At 55.8% G+C, this 15353-nt stretch overlaps 1 protein-coding gene across 1 annotated transcript; it reads left to right on the forward strand.

The window, feature by feature from the left end:
• Nucleotides 1–5897: 5897 nt before the first annotated feature.
• On the forward strand, nt 5898–10962 carry EN1 (engrailed homeobox 1). Its single transcript, XM_080620900.1, has 2 exons — nt 5898–7468; nt 10066–10962. The coding sequence occupies exons 1-2, from the start codon at nt 6811–6813 to the stop codon at nt 10380–10382; spliced, it is 975 nt and encodes a 324-aa protein (XP_080477026.1). The 5' UTR covers nt 5898–6810; the 3' UTR covers nt 10383–10962.
• Nucleotides 10963–15353: the final 4391 nt, after the last annotated feature.

Here is a 15353-nt window from a genome sequence, read left to right on the forward strand (position 1 = left end):
GCCCAAATTCCAGAAGTAGGGGAAGGGGAAGTCTTTACTGCCACGAAGAATTCCGCACTCACGCGAGGTGCAAAAAGTCGTAGGGGACTGTTTCCAACATCGAGCCCCGGCACCCGGCTCGGGCAGGAACCTTCCTCACATCCCCGCAGCCCCGCGGAGCAGCCCCTACCCTGGCCCCGCTGCCCCGGAGGCGAAAGTGTCCCCGGCTCTTCCACGGGCTGCACGGCTCCCCGAGCAGCGACAGAAACAGGGAGAGACATAGGTAGTAGCGAGAGCAGGAGGAAATTGAAAACATATTTAAAAATGCAAATGGATTGGAGCCAGCAGGACACTGTGAGCGGGGGGAGAGAAGGCGCACGGTGAGACCAGCCCGGGTGCGGACCCAAACCCTGCACAGAACTTTCAGCCCCTGTCGGTAATGTATTTAGCGAGAGGACGGAGGGATCTGCCCCGGAGCGGGGTAGAGCAGCTCTCAGGAACATCCAGTGTAGCTTAAGCCAGGCTGCAGGGAGGCGGCCAGGCTGGAGGCTGCCGCTCGGACAGCTCGCCCGCCGGAGGGATGTCGGTGCCCGCCCGACTCTAGTCCTGCCTGCGACAGGCGCCCGCGGAGCTGAGACTTCTTAAGGCCGATCCAGGTGACTTGTGCTGCTCGCAGAGAGGTAGGGTGGGCTGCAGATGTGGGTGGGAGGCGGGAGGGGGCTCGGGAAGCAGATGGGAAGGGGGTTGCAGCCAGGCCACTGGAAAGCAGCGGGCTCTTCTCTCTCCTATCTTGTCCTTTTCTTTTCTTTTCTTTTCTTTTCTTTTCTTTTCTTTTCTTTTCTTTTCTTTTCTTTTCTTCTTTTCTTTTCTTTTCTTTTCTTTTCTTTTCTTTTCTTTTCTTTTCTTTTTTCTTTTCTTTTCTTTTCTTTTCTTTTCTTTTTTCTTTTCTTTCTTTTTTTCTTTTCTTTCTTTTATTTCATTTCTTTTCTTTCCTTTATTTTATTTTATTTTATTTCTCTTTTCTTTTTCTTATTTTCCTTTTCTTTCCTTTCTTTTCCTTTTTTTTTTCCTTTTCTCATTTCTTCTCCTTTTCTCATTCATTTTCCTTCTCTTCTCTTCTCTTCTCTTCTCTTCTCTTCTCTTCTCTTCTCTTCTCTTCTCTTCTCTTCTCTTCTCTTCTCTTCTCTTCTCTTTTCTCTTCTCTTCTCTTCTCTTCTCTTCTCTTCTCTTCTCTTCTCTAATCTTCTCTCCTCTCCTCTCCTCTCCTCTCCTCTCCTCTCCTCTCCTCTCCTCTCCTCTCCTCTCCTCTCCTCTCCTCTCCTCTCCTCTTCTCTCTCGTTTTTATATTCCTCTTTTCCATACCTCTTCTCTTTTTTCCCTGTCTTTTCTGGTTTTTTTTTGTCTTTTTTCTTTTCCCTCTTTATTTTCTTTTCCTTTTTCATTTAATTGTCTTGGGGTTTCTTTTTTTTCTTTTTTTCTTTTCTTTTCCTTTACTTTTTTTGTTGTTCTCATCACCCTTTCCCTTTTTCATTTTTCTTTCCCCTTTTCCTTTCCTTTTCCTTTTTATATTTCTTTTTTTCTTTCTTCCTTCCCTTTCTTTGTCTCTCTCTTTTTTTTCTTTTCTTTTTTTTTTTTTTTCTCCCTTTGTAAAAGATGAAACAAACCAATATATCTCTGAGAATAAGAAAGACAATTTTCCCTCCTCTTCCCAGAAACTTCTGCGGGATGTTTTCGTCTCCGTCCCCCTTGGGAAGCTGGGACAGACAATGAAGTAAATAAAAATAAACCTTTCCTACAGTTCCCTGTGACTTTAGAGCCGCTCTGCATTGCTGTGGCGGGGGTGGTCCCGGATGGTAATTGATTCATAACCGTACACCAGGACGCCAGGGCACCACGTTCTCGGCGCCTCGGGAACTTCCTGGGGGAGCGGGGAGGCGGCCCTACCCGCCCGGGTCGGACCGCGGGGCTGCGGCCGCGCCGTATCTCCCGGCAGCCCGGCCCTCCTACTCCCTAAAACCTATCCCTTCTTCCTTCCCTGCATGTGTACGGGCGAGATTTGGGTACCCCGGAGATATAAACCTGTGCCCCAAAAAAAAGTTTCGAGCGGGGCTGCTTCCAATACCTATTTACCAACGAATTACATTGCTATTATTGCTTTCAATGAAGACTGAATCCCCAAGCGATAATTGAATTAGTCTATTGAAGAGACTGTCAGGTACAATGACGTGGTATATCCCGCGCCTTTCCCAGGGTCTATAGGCTTTGGGGACCCGGAATGTATAGTCTGACCTTACAGCTCATAATAATAATGCTGCACTTGTAGCAGAAATCTATTCGTATTCACTTTTAACAAAACCTCTGGTCAGCCAGTCCCTGTAGGAAGGATGAAATCTATTGTATTAGAACAACTCATTTATGTCCTTCAGCAAAGGCCCCAATGAGATCTGATCTAGACCTAGAAATAGGATTACCACAGCGTATATTAACCACGTTTCTATACTTCATCCTTCCTATAAGGGCACCGAAAAAAAAAAAAAAAAAAAAGGTGCGAAGGAATTCTGATACTATTTTAATTTTATTTTTAATTTAAATTTTAAAATCTCCTCCCCTTGGTGGCCTCTCTCAAACAGAATAAAAAGAGAAGAATAACAAGAAGAAAAGAAAGTAAATGCAACGAAATTTGGAGAAATCATTCCGGCCAGTTTCTGAAGAGGCTGAGGACGCCGCAGCGAAGGGAGCAGTGCGGGCTTCCTCCCCGCAATCCGGCGGCTGGCACCAGGGCCCGGCTCCCCAGCCCCGCTGTCCCTCGGCTGCTTTCGCCCTCCTGGATTTCATCTTCTCCGTCTATGCCGGGGCGGCTGACCCAAGCCCCGCAGCTGGGAGCTGGTGGGGACATAGTCCTGCAAGAGGCTCAGACCGCACCAGGGCACCTCCGAGGGGTAGCGAGCCCCGCAGCCCAGCCCCCGGCTCCCGTTCGGGGGACTGCTCCGTACCCTAACCCCCACGACGGCAGAGGGCGTGGGGCTCCGTGGGGCCGGGTCCCCCTGACGAGCACCCCGAAACCCGGCGGAGCCCACATGTCACAGAGGGAACTTTTTTTCTAAGAAGGGAGTATTATTTTTTTTAAGGCTCCGTCTTTGAGACACGGTGTAGACATATTACCCCGATTACTGTAACTATTTGCAAGTCGGAGAGTAATATTTATCTATTTCGATAGGAAGGGTCGCGGTGGAAAAAATATGCATCCTGGAAATGTATATCCTCTTTTCCTTTAACCCCTCCTTATTCATTGAGGAGATCCCCCACGCCCTCCGTACACAAACCTACTCGATTTATAGAGAAGCCTTTAAAATCCAGATCAGTTTCTAGAAGAAGGGAGGATTCCAGATGAAATAATCCCCCCCACTACATACACCCGCACGTACAAACACACACACACACTTCGCCCCCCCCACACTCCTTCCTTCCTTCCTCCCCCCCTCCCCTGCCCGCGGGAAGGCAAATTAAATAGTTAAAGGCTTCGATTTCTCTCTCTCTCCCTTTTGTTACCCAATTTTGGAACATTTAAGGATGGGTGTGTGTATTGTATTCAATAATAAAAGCTATAGGGCCGCCAGGACATTTATCATCCTATTACTGTAACAAATCCGGGCTCCCAATACATGAAAGGTAAAATGAATTACCGACGTTAAGCCGTCAATAAAGTCATTTCTGTAAATGGTGTCTCCGAAGGACTGCAGCATTATTCAACTAGCTTTATCAGCAGCTGGGAAATTACGTGAAGAAGCTCGCAGCGTGTAATATGGCCCTGCTTACTTTGATTAAGCGTCTTGCCAGGGAATAGTGACAGTGCTTTTGACCAGGTTTTATTCGCCGTCCTGTGATGAACGCCAAGCTGATCAGGCGGAATGAAGAGTAATTAAAACCTATAAATTATCTTTTGCAGCCCTTCTCAAGGCGTCTCTTGCAGGAGAGATAAGGCAGCGAGCCCCCATTTACAGCTCTGAAAAGGACCGCGGCTCACAAAGGCTACGTGGCTAAATGGGATATTGATAGTGTCCTAATTAGAATTTAATTAAGTACCCACGCTCGCTTTTGGGATAAAGATTTCAATTTTGCTAACTTAAATATAAATAAACCCAATTTCGGTGCGAGTAAATGATATGATATTGTGAATGCCGGCGGGGGGGGGGGGGGATTGTGTTTAACATTCATTTAATTGCGGATGAAGCTCTTGATTCTGGGGCTGATTGTGTTTCGCCAGTTATTATTTTAGGGGATTATTGTGTGGCTGGAAGTAACAATTCGGTAAGGTTTTCCCGGTGAGGAAAACAACTATTGTGCCCCGGAGATGGGAGCACACACACTGGGAGCACACGCTGCCCGGTAACCGAGGGAGCTGCTGCCGAGCCCCGGAGGTGTCTCCTCCAGCTCCCGGTGCCGGTTATCTCCCGAAAGCGGAACCCCAGGCCAGGCCGCTTCCCGAGCGGCTCCCGAAGAAGGAAGAGCCGGCCGGGGCCAGCGAGGCGGGGAGAGGACCGGCCGCTGCCGGCACTGGGTCTCAGCCCGCCGGGGAGCGCCGGGACACAGACACATGCTGGCATGGGGGGGTTGAGCACGCACTCGTGCACATATAGAATACATAGGCGGCTGCGAGTGACGCGGACCGGCCCACGGAAAGGCGCGGAGCAGAGCGCGGGACACCGCGGCCTCCTCAACCCTGCTGCCCGGCCGCCGTTTTGAGGAGGGGGTGAAGATGGGGATTTTCTGTTACGTCAGGAGGAGAAAACGCCGGCAATTGCTCTTCCTGCATACCCGGGAAGCAGCTGCGGGCCGGGGAGCGTCTCCGGCCCGGAGCAGGTGTCTGCGGTAGTCCGGGAAGCGACCGGGCCTCGGAGCCCCCCGCCTGTCGGGACACGCTGTCGTGTAAAACTTGAGATGTCGTGGGAGCCCCACCCCCTCGTGTCTGTTCGTGGGGACACCGAGACTTTCCCTCTCCGGGGCAGCCGAACCTCCGCGCAGGGAGCAGCCGGTTTGGAGGCACCGGCGGCAGCAGAGCCGCCCTTCCTATGGCGCTTAGCTCGGCCTTGGCAGTCCAGCAAAATCCAAACTAGGTTCAGGGCATTTGTACTTTTTCTTTTCTGCAAATTATTTTCTATAAAGGCTTCATCAGTCCCCAAAGAGTGGCTTTTTGCTTCCAGCTTCTAAAATCCTTTTAAATTTCCCTTCTGGCTCTACATGTGAGCCGAGGTGCTCACTCTCTGCCGGGCAAAAAAAAAACCAACCCAAAACAAATACAAAAACCCCCACGAAACCCCACCCCCAGAAACATCCAGGAAACAAACAAAAAACCAAACAACAACAAAAAAAAAACACAACAAAACAAAGAAACAACAAGAAAACATGAAAACGAAAGCAGCAAACCGAACCCAAACAAACATCAAAAAAAAGCAGATGACGAAACATGATACGAATTGAGCTGTGAGCTGGCAGCTAATTTGCTTCATATTCCGAAGAATGAAAAAAAGACAGCCCAAAATCCCAATAAAGGAACAAACCAGTCGAGCAGCTGCAGCTGTAAGCCCAGCTCACCCCGGCACCGGCTCCTGCCTTTATTTATTATTATTATTATTGCTATTAATAAAAATTTTCATTCGTCAAAAAGAAGTTTTGATGCCTCGCAACCCTCACCGCTCTCGCCACCTCTCCTCGCTGCCAAACCCGGCTGCGGGGGAGTAGAAAAAGAAACTCAAAAGACTAAAAGAGGACCCAGAGATTTCAGGGGGCTTATTATTAGGGGGGGCAATAGTGAAGCAGCCGATGATCAACTCCAGCGCAAGACACGATGCGGCTGGAAGAAGTTGTTTATGGGGCTGGGCGGGGGCTGGGGGGGGTGCCTGTGCACCCCTGGCGGCGGGGCGCGGTGCCGGTGCCTCCGCCCCGTCGCGCCCTACCCCGTCCCGTCCGGTCCGTCCCCACGCGGTATTTATCGCGGCGGCTCGGCGGGCGCCCATTGGCGGCTGCGCGGGGTGTCAGCGGCGGCGGCGGAGCGCCATTGGCCGCCCCCACGTGCGGGGCCGCCTCACGTGCTTCCGGTGCGAGTGAAAAAAGTGTGGCTGAGGGATTTTTTAGGGAGAGTTTGTTGCGCGGACCGGAGCTGTCAGAGATTTGGGCTTTTTTTTTAATTTTATTTTTTTTTCAAGGCAAAAAAAAACCCAAACCACCAAAAAAAAAAAAAAAAAAAACCAACCCAGGGAAAAAAAGATAAAAAGATATATAAAATTAATTACTAATATCCCGGCCCGGTCGGCGGGCAGCACCGCGCTGGCAGGGACGGGCCCCGGCAGCCGCGGCGTGGGCAGAGCGGAGCGTGACAGCGGGGAGCGCGGAGCAGCCCCGGCGGCGGGGCGATGGGCAGATTTTGACGGCTTTTGTTGGGGCGGGTTTTTTGGGGCCCGAGCGGAGCTGCCGCCGCACACTTTTTTGGGGTCAGTGTGGGGGTTTTTCTTTTTTCACTTTTTTTTTTTTTTTTGATGGAAATATAAGCTGATCGGGAGAAGGGGGAGAAAAGCTCTCGAGTGTCTCCCCGGTTTTGGATCCATCCGTGCAGGGGGGAGAAAAAATATCTCAGCTCCAGCCCAACAAGTGGATTTTATTCTTTTTTCTTTTTTTCCTTTTTTCTCCTCCTCATTTTTTCTTTTTAATAGATATTTTTTTCTTAGATTTTTCCTCCCCCTTTTCCACCCCGCCACCCACCGGCAAAGTGGGGTGGGTGTAAAGCGGGTGGGTGGGGGGGAAAGGAGGCAGCGAGCTCCGTGGCGGGGGCTGAGCATGGAAGAGCCGCCGGAGGGGCACGGCCACCGAGAAGCGGCGCCTGGCCCGGCGAGCAGCGGCAGCGGCAGCGATGGCGAGAGCGTGCCCGTGTCCCCGAGCCCCGCGCCCGCCTCCCCCGCCGCGCCCTGCCCCCTGCCTTTGCCCCGTCGCCGCCACCCGCCGCCACCCCCACCGCCGCCCCACCGCACCACCAACTTCTTCATCGACAACATCCTGAGGCCGGACTTCGGCTGCAAGAAGGAGCCGCCCGCGCCGGCCGGCGGCGGAGGAGGCAGCCGGGAGCGGGACGGAGACCGGGGGCAGAGCTCAGGTAGAGAAAACGTCAACCCGCTGCTGGCCCGGCCGCCCAATCCGCCCTCCCTCCTCTGCCCGGACTCGAACTGCCGTCCTGACGGCCCCGCGCCGCCGCCGCCGCCAGCCGCCGCCAAAGCCAGCCCCGCCGCGGCGACAGCGGCGGCGGCGGCGTCGGGGACGGTCAAGCCCCCCGCTGACGGGGGCGAGACTCACCCGGCGAAGTACGGGGAGCACGGCAGCCCCGCCATCCTCCTCATGGGCTCTAATAATGGAGGACCTGTTATAAAGCCCGACTCGCAACAGCCGCTGGTGTGGCCGGCCTGGGTCTACTGCACTAGGTATTCAGACAGACCGTCCTCGGGTAAGGAACCGCGGCGCATCTGGGAGTTGTTAAAATCGTGACAAGGTCGTCCCCCTCTTCCCTCTTCCCTTTGCTTTGGCTCCCGGCCTGCTAAAGACTTCGCGTGGGGCGGCGCGGGGAGAGGGGATGGTCTTGGGTCACCCGGGAGAGAGGAAACGCGTCCCCCGTGCTCCCCCGAACCACCCCTCCTTCCTCCTCCGAATCTCCCAAATTTGAATGTGACGCCGGGGCTCCGATTCGGCCGCGTTTTCATGCGGAGACCTGGCGGGGAGCGAGCCCTTCAACCCCGGAGCCCGGGTTGTTCCGCAGCGCGGCGGCGTGGGGCGGGAGCGCTGAGAAAAACGGCCGCGGATTCGGCTGCTTCCGTGGCTGGGGGCTTTTTGTCCCCTTTTATTTTTTTTCTGGGTGCTGGTGGCCTTTCAGGGGTGGCGGCCGGGGGGAGTCCTGAGCCACATGTTGAGCGGCTGCTGGAGGTGCGTGCTGAGGGCTGTTTTCACAGAAGGAGAAGAAAAAGATGTAGTGGGTTTTTTTTTTTGGGAGGTGGCGGAGAGGCTGTTTACCGGGGCCTCTGCAACGAGGCTGAGGCCCTTAGGCCGCGCTTTGCCGCGGGAGCCGGTGTTCCCGGCCGTGGTATGAGGCCCGGCTCTCGGGAACAGGACGTGCTTCTGCGTGGGGCTGCCCCAATGAGAGCTGCCTGCCCGGCTCTCCGGCCTCAGCCCGTTCTGTCGCCCCTTCAACGCTCTTTAAACTCCCTCAAATGCCCTGGCAGTCCCTTATTTCATCACCGTTAGTTTCTGGTTTCAAATTTTTTTTTTTTTCTTTGAAAGAAGCGGAGGGCGAGGAGATAGAGCTCCCCCTTGACTCCTGAGGCCAGCAGTCAGGGATCCGCTAGCCGGGGCCGGGTTCGGCTCCCCTGTGCCCCTCCGGGGACACGGGGCCAGCTTCCCGGGGTCGTTCCGGGACGCGGAGAAGGCAGCTATGGCCGGCCCCGGCCCAGCTTTGCGGCTCCCTGGTTGCGGTCCCTGTGGCGCTTGCGGCCGAGCCATCTCCATCCCCCGTTATTGACACGTCCAGTGATTTGAAACTCAGAAAAGCCACTTTGATTGACTTGTGTGATTGATGGAGTGATAGAGCTGTCAGACAGCGTGGCCGTCGCTCCCGGCCGGCCCGGCCACGGGTGTTTTGCTACAGATTCCCAGGGCCTCCGTGCGCCAGGCGTTTTGCACTTGCGCCTTCGTTTCCTTTCCTTCCCTTTCTTCGGGCATAGGATTATTCCTCCATTATCCTCCTTGAAGCTTTCTCCTTGCTCCAGCCCGGAGAGGAGAAGGGCGAGGGCAGGCTGGTGCGCCTCGGCTTTGCTCGGTCGCCCTCTTTGTTGTGCTCAGAGCTGTCCGCTGGTCCCGGCCGCTTCTCCCGGCTTCGGGGACTAGCGGGCTGCAGTAGTCGGAGACGCCGGCACCCCGCTGCAAGGCACCGCAGCACAGCGACTCTCTCCCCGCATCCTCTGCCCCTCCGCCGGCCAAGCTCGGGGGCATCCCGCCGGGCCCCTTCCCTCTCCCTGCCAGCAGACGCCGCCGAGACGCGGGGAACTCCCCTCCTGGGAAAGGGCTGCGCCGGGAGAGGAGAAGAGAAGCTTTCGGCCTACTCGGCGGCCAGGAGGCCTTGCCGGCTGCGGCTGCTGCTGGCGGGGGGCTGAGGACCCGGGACCGCCCGCCGAGCCAGGCAGCTGTCGGGGGATTTTTGTAGATCATTCTCTCCTTCTCTTCAGGGCTCTGTCCCCTTTCTGCTCCCCCCGGGCCGGGGCGGGTTGGCGTAGAGAGGACCTGGGGTATCCCCGTCACCCGGCCGGGCACTGCCATCAGAATGTGGCCCGGAGCCGGGCTGCTTCCCGGCGAGCTCTGTGACACTTCTCATTGCCCCATCCAGGCCTGAGGCGGGGGTGGCACTGCTTTAGACTGGGGTTCGTGGAGGGAGTCGCAGGCGGGGCCGGGGCTCCCCGAGAAAGATCGGCCGTTGGAGAGCCCGGACGACTCGGGCATCCGCTGGACTCGGGAGTGGTGGTGGAGAAGGCTCCCCCGGGACTGGGCCGCTCATGCGATGGGGGTTGTTCCGCCCCACGAGAGACTGGCGCAGCCCCCGGCCAGGCTGCTGCTCACGGCGGCTCCGCAGTGCCGGCTTGCGGGGCCCTCGCCCCCTGCACTGCCCGGCGGAGCCGCTGCCCGGCCGGCGAACTCCGGTGTCGGGCCGTAAAGGGGAGCGCGGCTTGTCCTGGCGAGGCGGGCGGAGCGGCTCCCCGACGTGTGTCGGGGCGGGGGACGATAGGAGAACTCTAGGTACCGGAGGGGCTGGCTCGGCGGGGGGTACGCGGTTGGTGCGGCGCTCTCGGCCCCGGCCTGCCCTCTCCTTCCCTATCCTTCTCTCCGCTGTACTGGGGTGCGGTGCCGGGATTAGGGGTATGGGGAGGACGGTATACACGGGACCGGCACAAATTCGCCGTCGGCCATTTTTCCGGCGGCCGGCAGTGGGGGGAGGCGGCGGTCGGTCAGTCGCCCTGCGGCGCGGCCCTGCCCAGCGGCATGTGTGTACCCTGCCCGCAGGCCCCCGCACCAGGAAGCTTAAGAAAAAGAAAACGGAGAAGGAGGACAAGCGGCCGCGGACGGCATTCACAGCCGAGCAGCTACAGCGACTGAAGGCGGAGTTCCAGGCGAACCGGTACATCACGGAGCAGCGGCGGCAGAGTCTGGCCCAAGAGCTCAGCCTCAACGAGTCCCAGATCAAGATCTGGTTCCAGAACAAACGAGCTAAGATCAAGAAAGCGACGGGCATCAAAAACGGACTGGCACTGCACCTCATGGCCCAGGGACTCTACAACCACTCCACCACTACCGTGCAGGACAAAGAGGAGAGCGAATGACCCCCCCAGCCCTGGGCTGTGGCGTTGGCCTGCCGGCGGGGAGGCGGACAGGTGTTATTTAAAAGCAGATCTATTGTCTATCCATAGTATAAGGACTCCAATCACGAAAAAGAATACGAACACTTAAAAAAAAAAATCTCTATATAGCCAAACTGCATATGACCTTGTATATATTTAATTTCAGGTAAGAAATATGTGTAGCGATCTCTATTTGCTGGACAGTTTCTCTCTTCACTCTCTCTCTTCCCCCCCTCCTTTGTTTGTTTGTTCGTTTTGTTTGCTTTCCTTTTTTCATTTTTATTTTTTCTCTTGATGTCCGTCGCTCTTGTTTTACAGCAGTTGTCCGACTTTTCCGATCTTTCGTTTGATCTCATTTCTTTTGTGTGCGTGTGCGAATTTCTGTCTTTTACTTTTTTTTTCCTGAGGAAAAAAAAATGTTCTGATCCACAGACTGCGAGACTGAACCCGCCGCTACAAGCCAAAGATTTTATTATGTTCAGAAATCTGTAGTCTGAAATAAAGTGTAGACTGTGTTCAGGATCCAGAGTGGCTGTAATTCTTTGTTTTAGTGTATGGACGTTTGTATATATATATATATATATACACAAAAATATAAAAAATAAATATATATGTACACACACGATACGCTGTGTATATAGTGCCATTGCAGAGGCGTATTTAGGTTCTGTTTTTGATAGAACAGTGCGGCAATTTTTAAACCGCTCATCCTTTGCCTAAAACCTTGAGACCTTCGATTTTTTAAAAAAGTATTTTTATTTTCCTACCTTCTTAAAAAATGAATTCTCTTTTGCTGTTGCGGTCGTGCCTCGCCTCCCGTATCTCCCTTTTTAACAGGAAATAAAAACCACCCCGTAATAATGGTAATAATGTATCACCAGCTCCTGCAGAAAAAAAAAAAAAAAAAAAGCCTGAATCCATCTGGACGGTTAGAACTCCGGGATATGATGAAAAGGGATTTATTTGCCTGGAAGCTCCTTGCCTTGCACCGAGGGGGTCTGTCTGCTCCCCGACTGAGTTTCCAGCGAGGATATTTCCCCGCGTAGGGCAGAGCTGCGGCGAGGAGAGAAGAGGAGGCGTAGCGGGAGCGATTGCCGCTCGGCAGCGGGCGCTTTGCCACCGCTGCCCGGGAGCGCTCCCGCTCCTCGCCGCTGCCCACCGCTCGCCTATCGGAGCAGTGCTAGGGCTCACGTTTTCCCGTGGGAAGCGCGGGGTAGCGGAGGGCCGGCGGCGCGGCAGGACTCCCAGCTGCTGCCCCTGCTCTGCTTTTGCACCCACATCAGGTAAATTCGGGGACGGCTCCGCTCCGCCTGCCCGGAACACCGAGGAGCCCGTGGCTTTGTCCTCGAGCCGTCGAGGGCCGCCGTGCGCTGGCCTGACGGCCACGCGTGCTTTGCGTGGAGCCCCGCGGAGCCGCAGGAGTTGGGGGTCCGCTTCTCTCGGCCCCTACAGAAGCCGGGCGCCGGGGAGGGCGGAGAGCCGCCAGGCGCCCGGCGGGGCTGTCTGTCGGATTTTATTCTCCCTTCTTTTTCTTTCTCCTCCTCTGAACTCCTTCCCGGGAGCTGCTGCCGGCGGGGCGGAGAGTAGAAGAAGACAGAGCTAGAGCAGGGGTACGACCTTATTCTGCACCACTTCTGGAGGAGGGGGCTACGCCGAGGCCATGCCCCTGGGATTGGACTAGATGATCTTTTGAGGTCCCTTCCAATCTCTAACATACTGTGATACTGTGAGAGCGGGACCGGGTGGGCTGGGGCGCGGAGGTGAGCGAGCAGCGGCACCCGCGGCCGGCACAGCCTGCAGCTCCCATCAAATCTACAGCTTCGCCCCTCCTCGCCCCGTCGTAGGCGCTAGGGGTTTTCCGTCTGTTCGAGGATAAGGGGAACAGAGATGGCCTCTCATTTTTCTCTGGTTTTTAACTCTTTCTCCTTAGGGCTGCTGCCAGTTAACACCGACCGAGAATGGAGGTGCAGGACGGGGCTACCGTGCTCGGCAAGAGCCCTCTTGCCCTCCGCACCTGCTGCCAGCTGAGCAGAACATCTACTCAACGCCATCTCACCCCATACCACCTCAGCGCATCCTACTCTAGCGCATCCCCACACATCCCCGCCCAGCTCAGCCCTCGTCTGCGCACCGAGGCCTGTGCTTCGCTCTGCAGGCCGAGCAGCCGGGAATACTTGGAGGGCTTAAATAAATGTTGTGCAGCGCCATCTAAAGTTCTGAATTTCTTCTTCCTCTCCCTCTCCTTTTTTTTTTCTTTTTTTTTTTTTTTTTTTTTTTTTGGTTGGGTTTCAAGCATAAATTTAAATCTTCCTCACCGAGAAAAACAAACCTTCCTTCAAACTGAGAGCTCGGGGGGGAAGTGGTTGCCGGGGTCCCGGCGGGGGAAGCTGCAGGTTTCTGGGTGCGCGTTCAGACACACACCCCCGTCCCCTTTCCCTTCCTGCTGTCGAGGGAACGCAAAGAGGTCATCCCCCCGACCCGCTCCAATCTCAGTTCAGTTCTCTGCCTTCTCATGCACAGGTAGCCTGGCAGTCCCCTGGAGCTGTACAGGCGGAAAAATGTAAATTCTTCTTAAAAATCGGGTAACGATGCTCCCCGAGAACATTCCCCAGCCGGACCCAGCCGGGCCATGCGGAGGGGACAAGACACCGGCTTGTGGGACACGGGTGATGCTCAGGCTGGGCAGAGCGGGGCTGTTAGGCCCCCGCCTTCCCCCGCCTGCCGGTAGGGCCCCGGGCCCGCTGCCTACCTCAGCCAGGGGCTGGCTGCCGTGCGCGGGTATCACCCGCAGGATGGGGAGCTCCGGAAGAAGAAGGAATGAAAAGGGGGTTCCTCAGGCACGGGGTGTCCGGCCAAGTTCAGCTGAGGTGGACAAGTCGGGGATAAAGACGACGGGGAAAATACAGGGCAGATTAAGGGGAACCTAAAGAGGATTATTTAAACAAATCAGGGGTTTTAATGTAATTATGCTTTTAGGATTTCTCGGCGAGAGCAGCTGAGGGGGGAACATGAGGGAACTGGCGCAGGAGAGCGTCGTCCAGGTCTGCTCTCGCTGGTGCCCTGAGAGGCCTCGGTTCCCCGTGGGTTGCAGAAGCACGCAGCCCCGCGGGGGATGCCCTTCGGCCGGTAGTCGTGGGGTCCCTCTCCCCTGGCTCAGCACCAGCCCCGCGGTGGACTGCGAGGACCTCAGAGGTAAAAGCAGGAGCCGCAGCACTCTCCCCGTCGGAGCGGGACCAGGTGTGAGCAGAGCAGAGCAGGGAGGTGTGGCACACGCACCGGGGCCACCGGCCAGATAGCTGGGGACTGGATTGGGTGGATGGGACCAGGGAGCCTCAGCTTCGGGAGGAGGACCCATAAACTCAGGCGGAGAAGCTCTGGGGGAGAAGCGGTAACTTCCCCTCCCTTCTTGTCAGGGGGGTCAGCTCCCCTTCTCCCTTCCCCCTCCCTCGATTCCCGAGGCAGCAGCACGTTTGTGCGGTGTGAATCGCAGCCAACACCCAACAGACGACCCCCTGCCCTCCTCTCTCCGCTGGTGGAAGTATGCACGGACTTTCATTTCTCCCTCCAAAGCACCCGGAAAGCCGGGTACAACCCCTTCTAGAACCCCGGCCCCAGGCCGGCGACCACCCTCCGGGAGGGGCTGCCCGGCAGCCTGCTGCTTTGCATATGCAAATGAGGCTCGGGGAAGAAGGGGGAGGCCACGCGTGTTCCCCCCGTCGGTCCTCTCGGGCTGGGGCGCAGATCCCGCTGCCTCCTGTCACAGACCTTGTTCCTTTGTGCTGCCTTTCGAGGAATCAAAGCAGACACGGTTGTGACACGTAGCCCGGCGGGTCAGAGGTCAGCTTTCACAATCCCAATTACAATGATTTCTAATGATGTTTATCTTGCGGGCTCCGACGGCTGGGAGCTTTACAAGAGGGCTCCACTTCCCTCCCCTCTGCTCGGAGCGCTGTGGGTGCGGGGGGCCCTCGCCTCGGCCCCAGCCGGGGGGGATGTGCTCCCCTATCCACCGAGTGCCGCGCTCGTCCCGCCGAAAGGCGGGGGCAACCGAGTGGCGGCCCCAGCCCCGGGCTCCCTCTGTACCCCTCTGCGGTGCTCAAGGCCACGCCGGAATTAAGCGGGTGAACATCACAGTGGTTTACAGTGAATATTGCCTATTGTCAAGCATTGCACCTCTCCTGCCCCGTCGAGTCAGGTCCGAGGGAGCACTAACCAGTCATTAGGCTGAGGTAGGAGCTCTGCTGTCCAAGGAGGCGGTGGTATTTGTTCGGAGTCGGGGCGTGGGGTGGGGTGTGGGGGGATGTAGGGACCGGCCTTGCCCCGGCTGCACTCCCCACCTCGAACCGTCGAGCCGCTTCCGAAGCCGCCGGCAGGATCCCGGGGGATCGGCGGCGGGCGGTCCCGGCGGGGAGCTCACCGCTTTCTGCCTCTCCCCGGGAGGGTCCTGTCAACGGGGGCGCGGCCCTGAGCACACTCCAAACTCCGGGCTCTGGCTTCTTGTCGGTGAAACCGGTTCGATTTTACTTTTATTTTGTCTTACAACACATGAAGGCAAAGCAGCGATCGGATCAAAACACAACTCAAATGGTTTCCGATTAAATCCAAAACCGTTTGTAAAAAGCTTTGTCGAGTGGCCAAGGGCTGAAATTTGGTGAAAAGGGTTATAAATTTTGAGTTTAAAAAAAAATTTGCCACTTTCCGTCTGTGGGGGAGTTAGACACGTAGCTCCCGATCCCCAGCCTCGGGCTGGGTGTTGACAGCAGCGCAAGGTGCATCTTTATACCCTACATCAAATGCCTTTGAAACAGATTTAGAAGAGTGTATGTAAAATAGCTAATGGAGCTCTTTCTTCCGGTTGAGTAAGTCGGGAAACCAGACTTTGCTGGAGGTGGAAGTCCTTTGATCTGAGAACTGACCTTTACTGCACCAGGTGAGCAACCCTTACATTAAAAA

Source organism: Psittacula echo (assembly GCF_963264785.1).
Source record: "Psittacula echo genome assembly, chromosome: 6".
NCBI lineage: Eukaryota > Metazoa > Chordata > Aves > Psittaciformes > Psittacidae > Psittacula > Psittacula echo.

Excerpts from the sequence above, each read along its gene's own strand:
- EN1 (XM_080620900.1), top strand. The coding sequence starts at position 6,811 with ATGGAAGAGCCGCCGGAGGGGCACGGCCACCGAGAAGCGGCGCCTGGC. Across the intron at positions 7,469-10,065 it reads TTCAGACAGACCGTCCTCGG|GCCCCCGCACCAGGAAGCTT; the intron begins GTAAGGAACCGC and ends CCCTGCCCGCAG.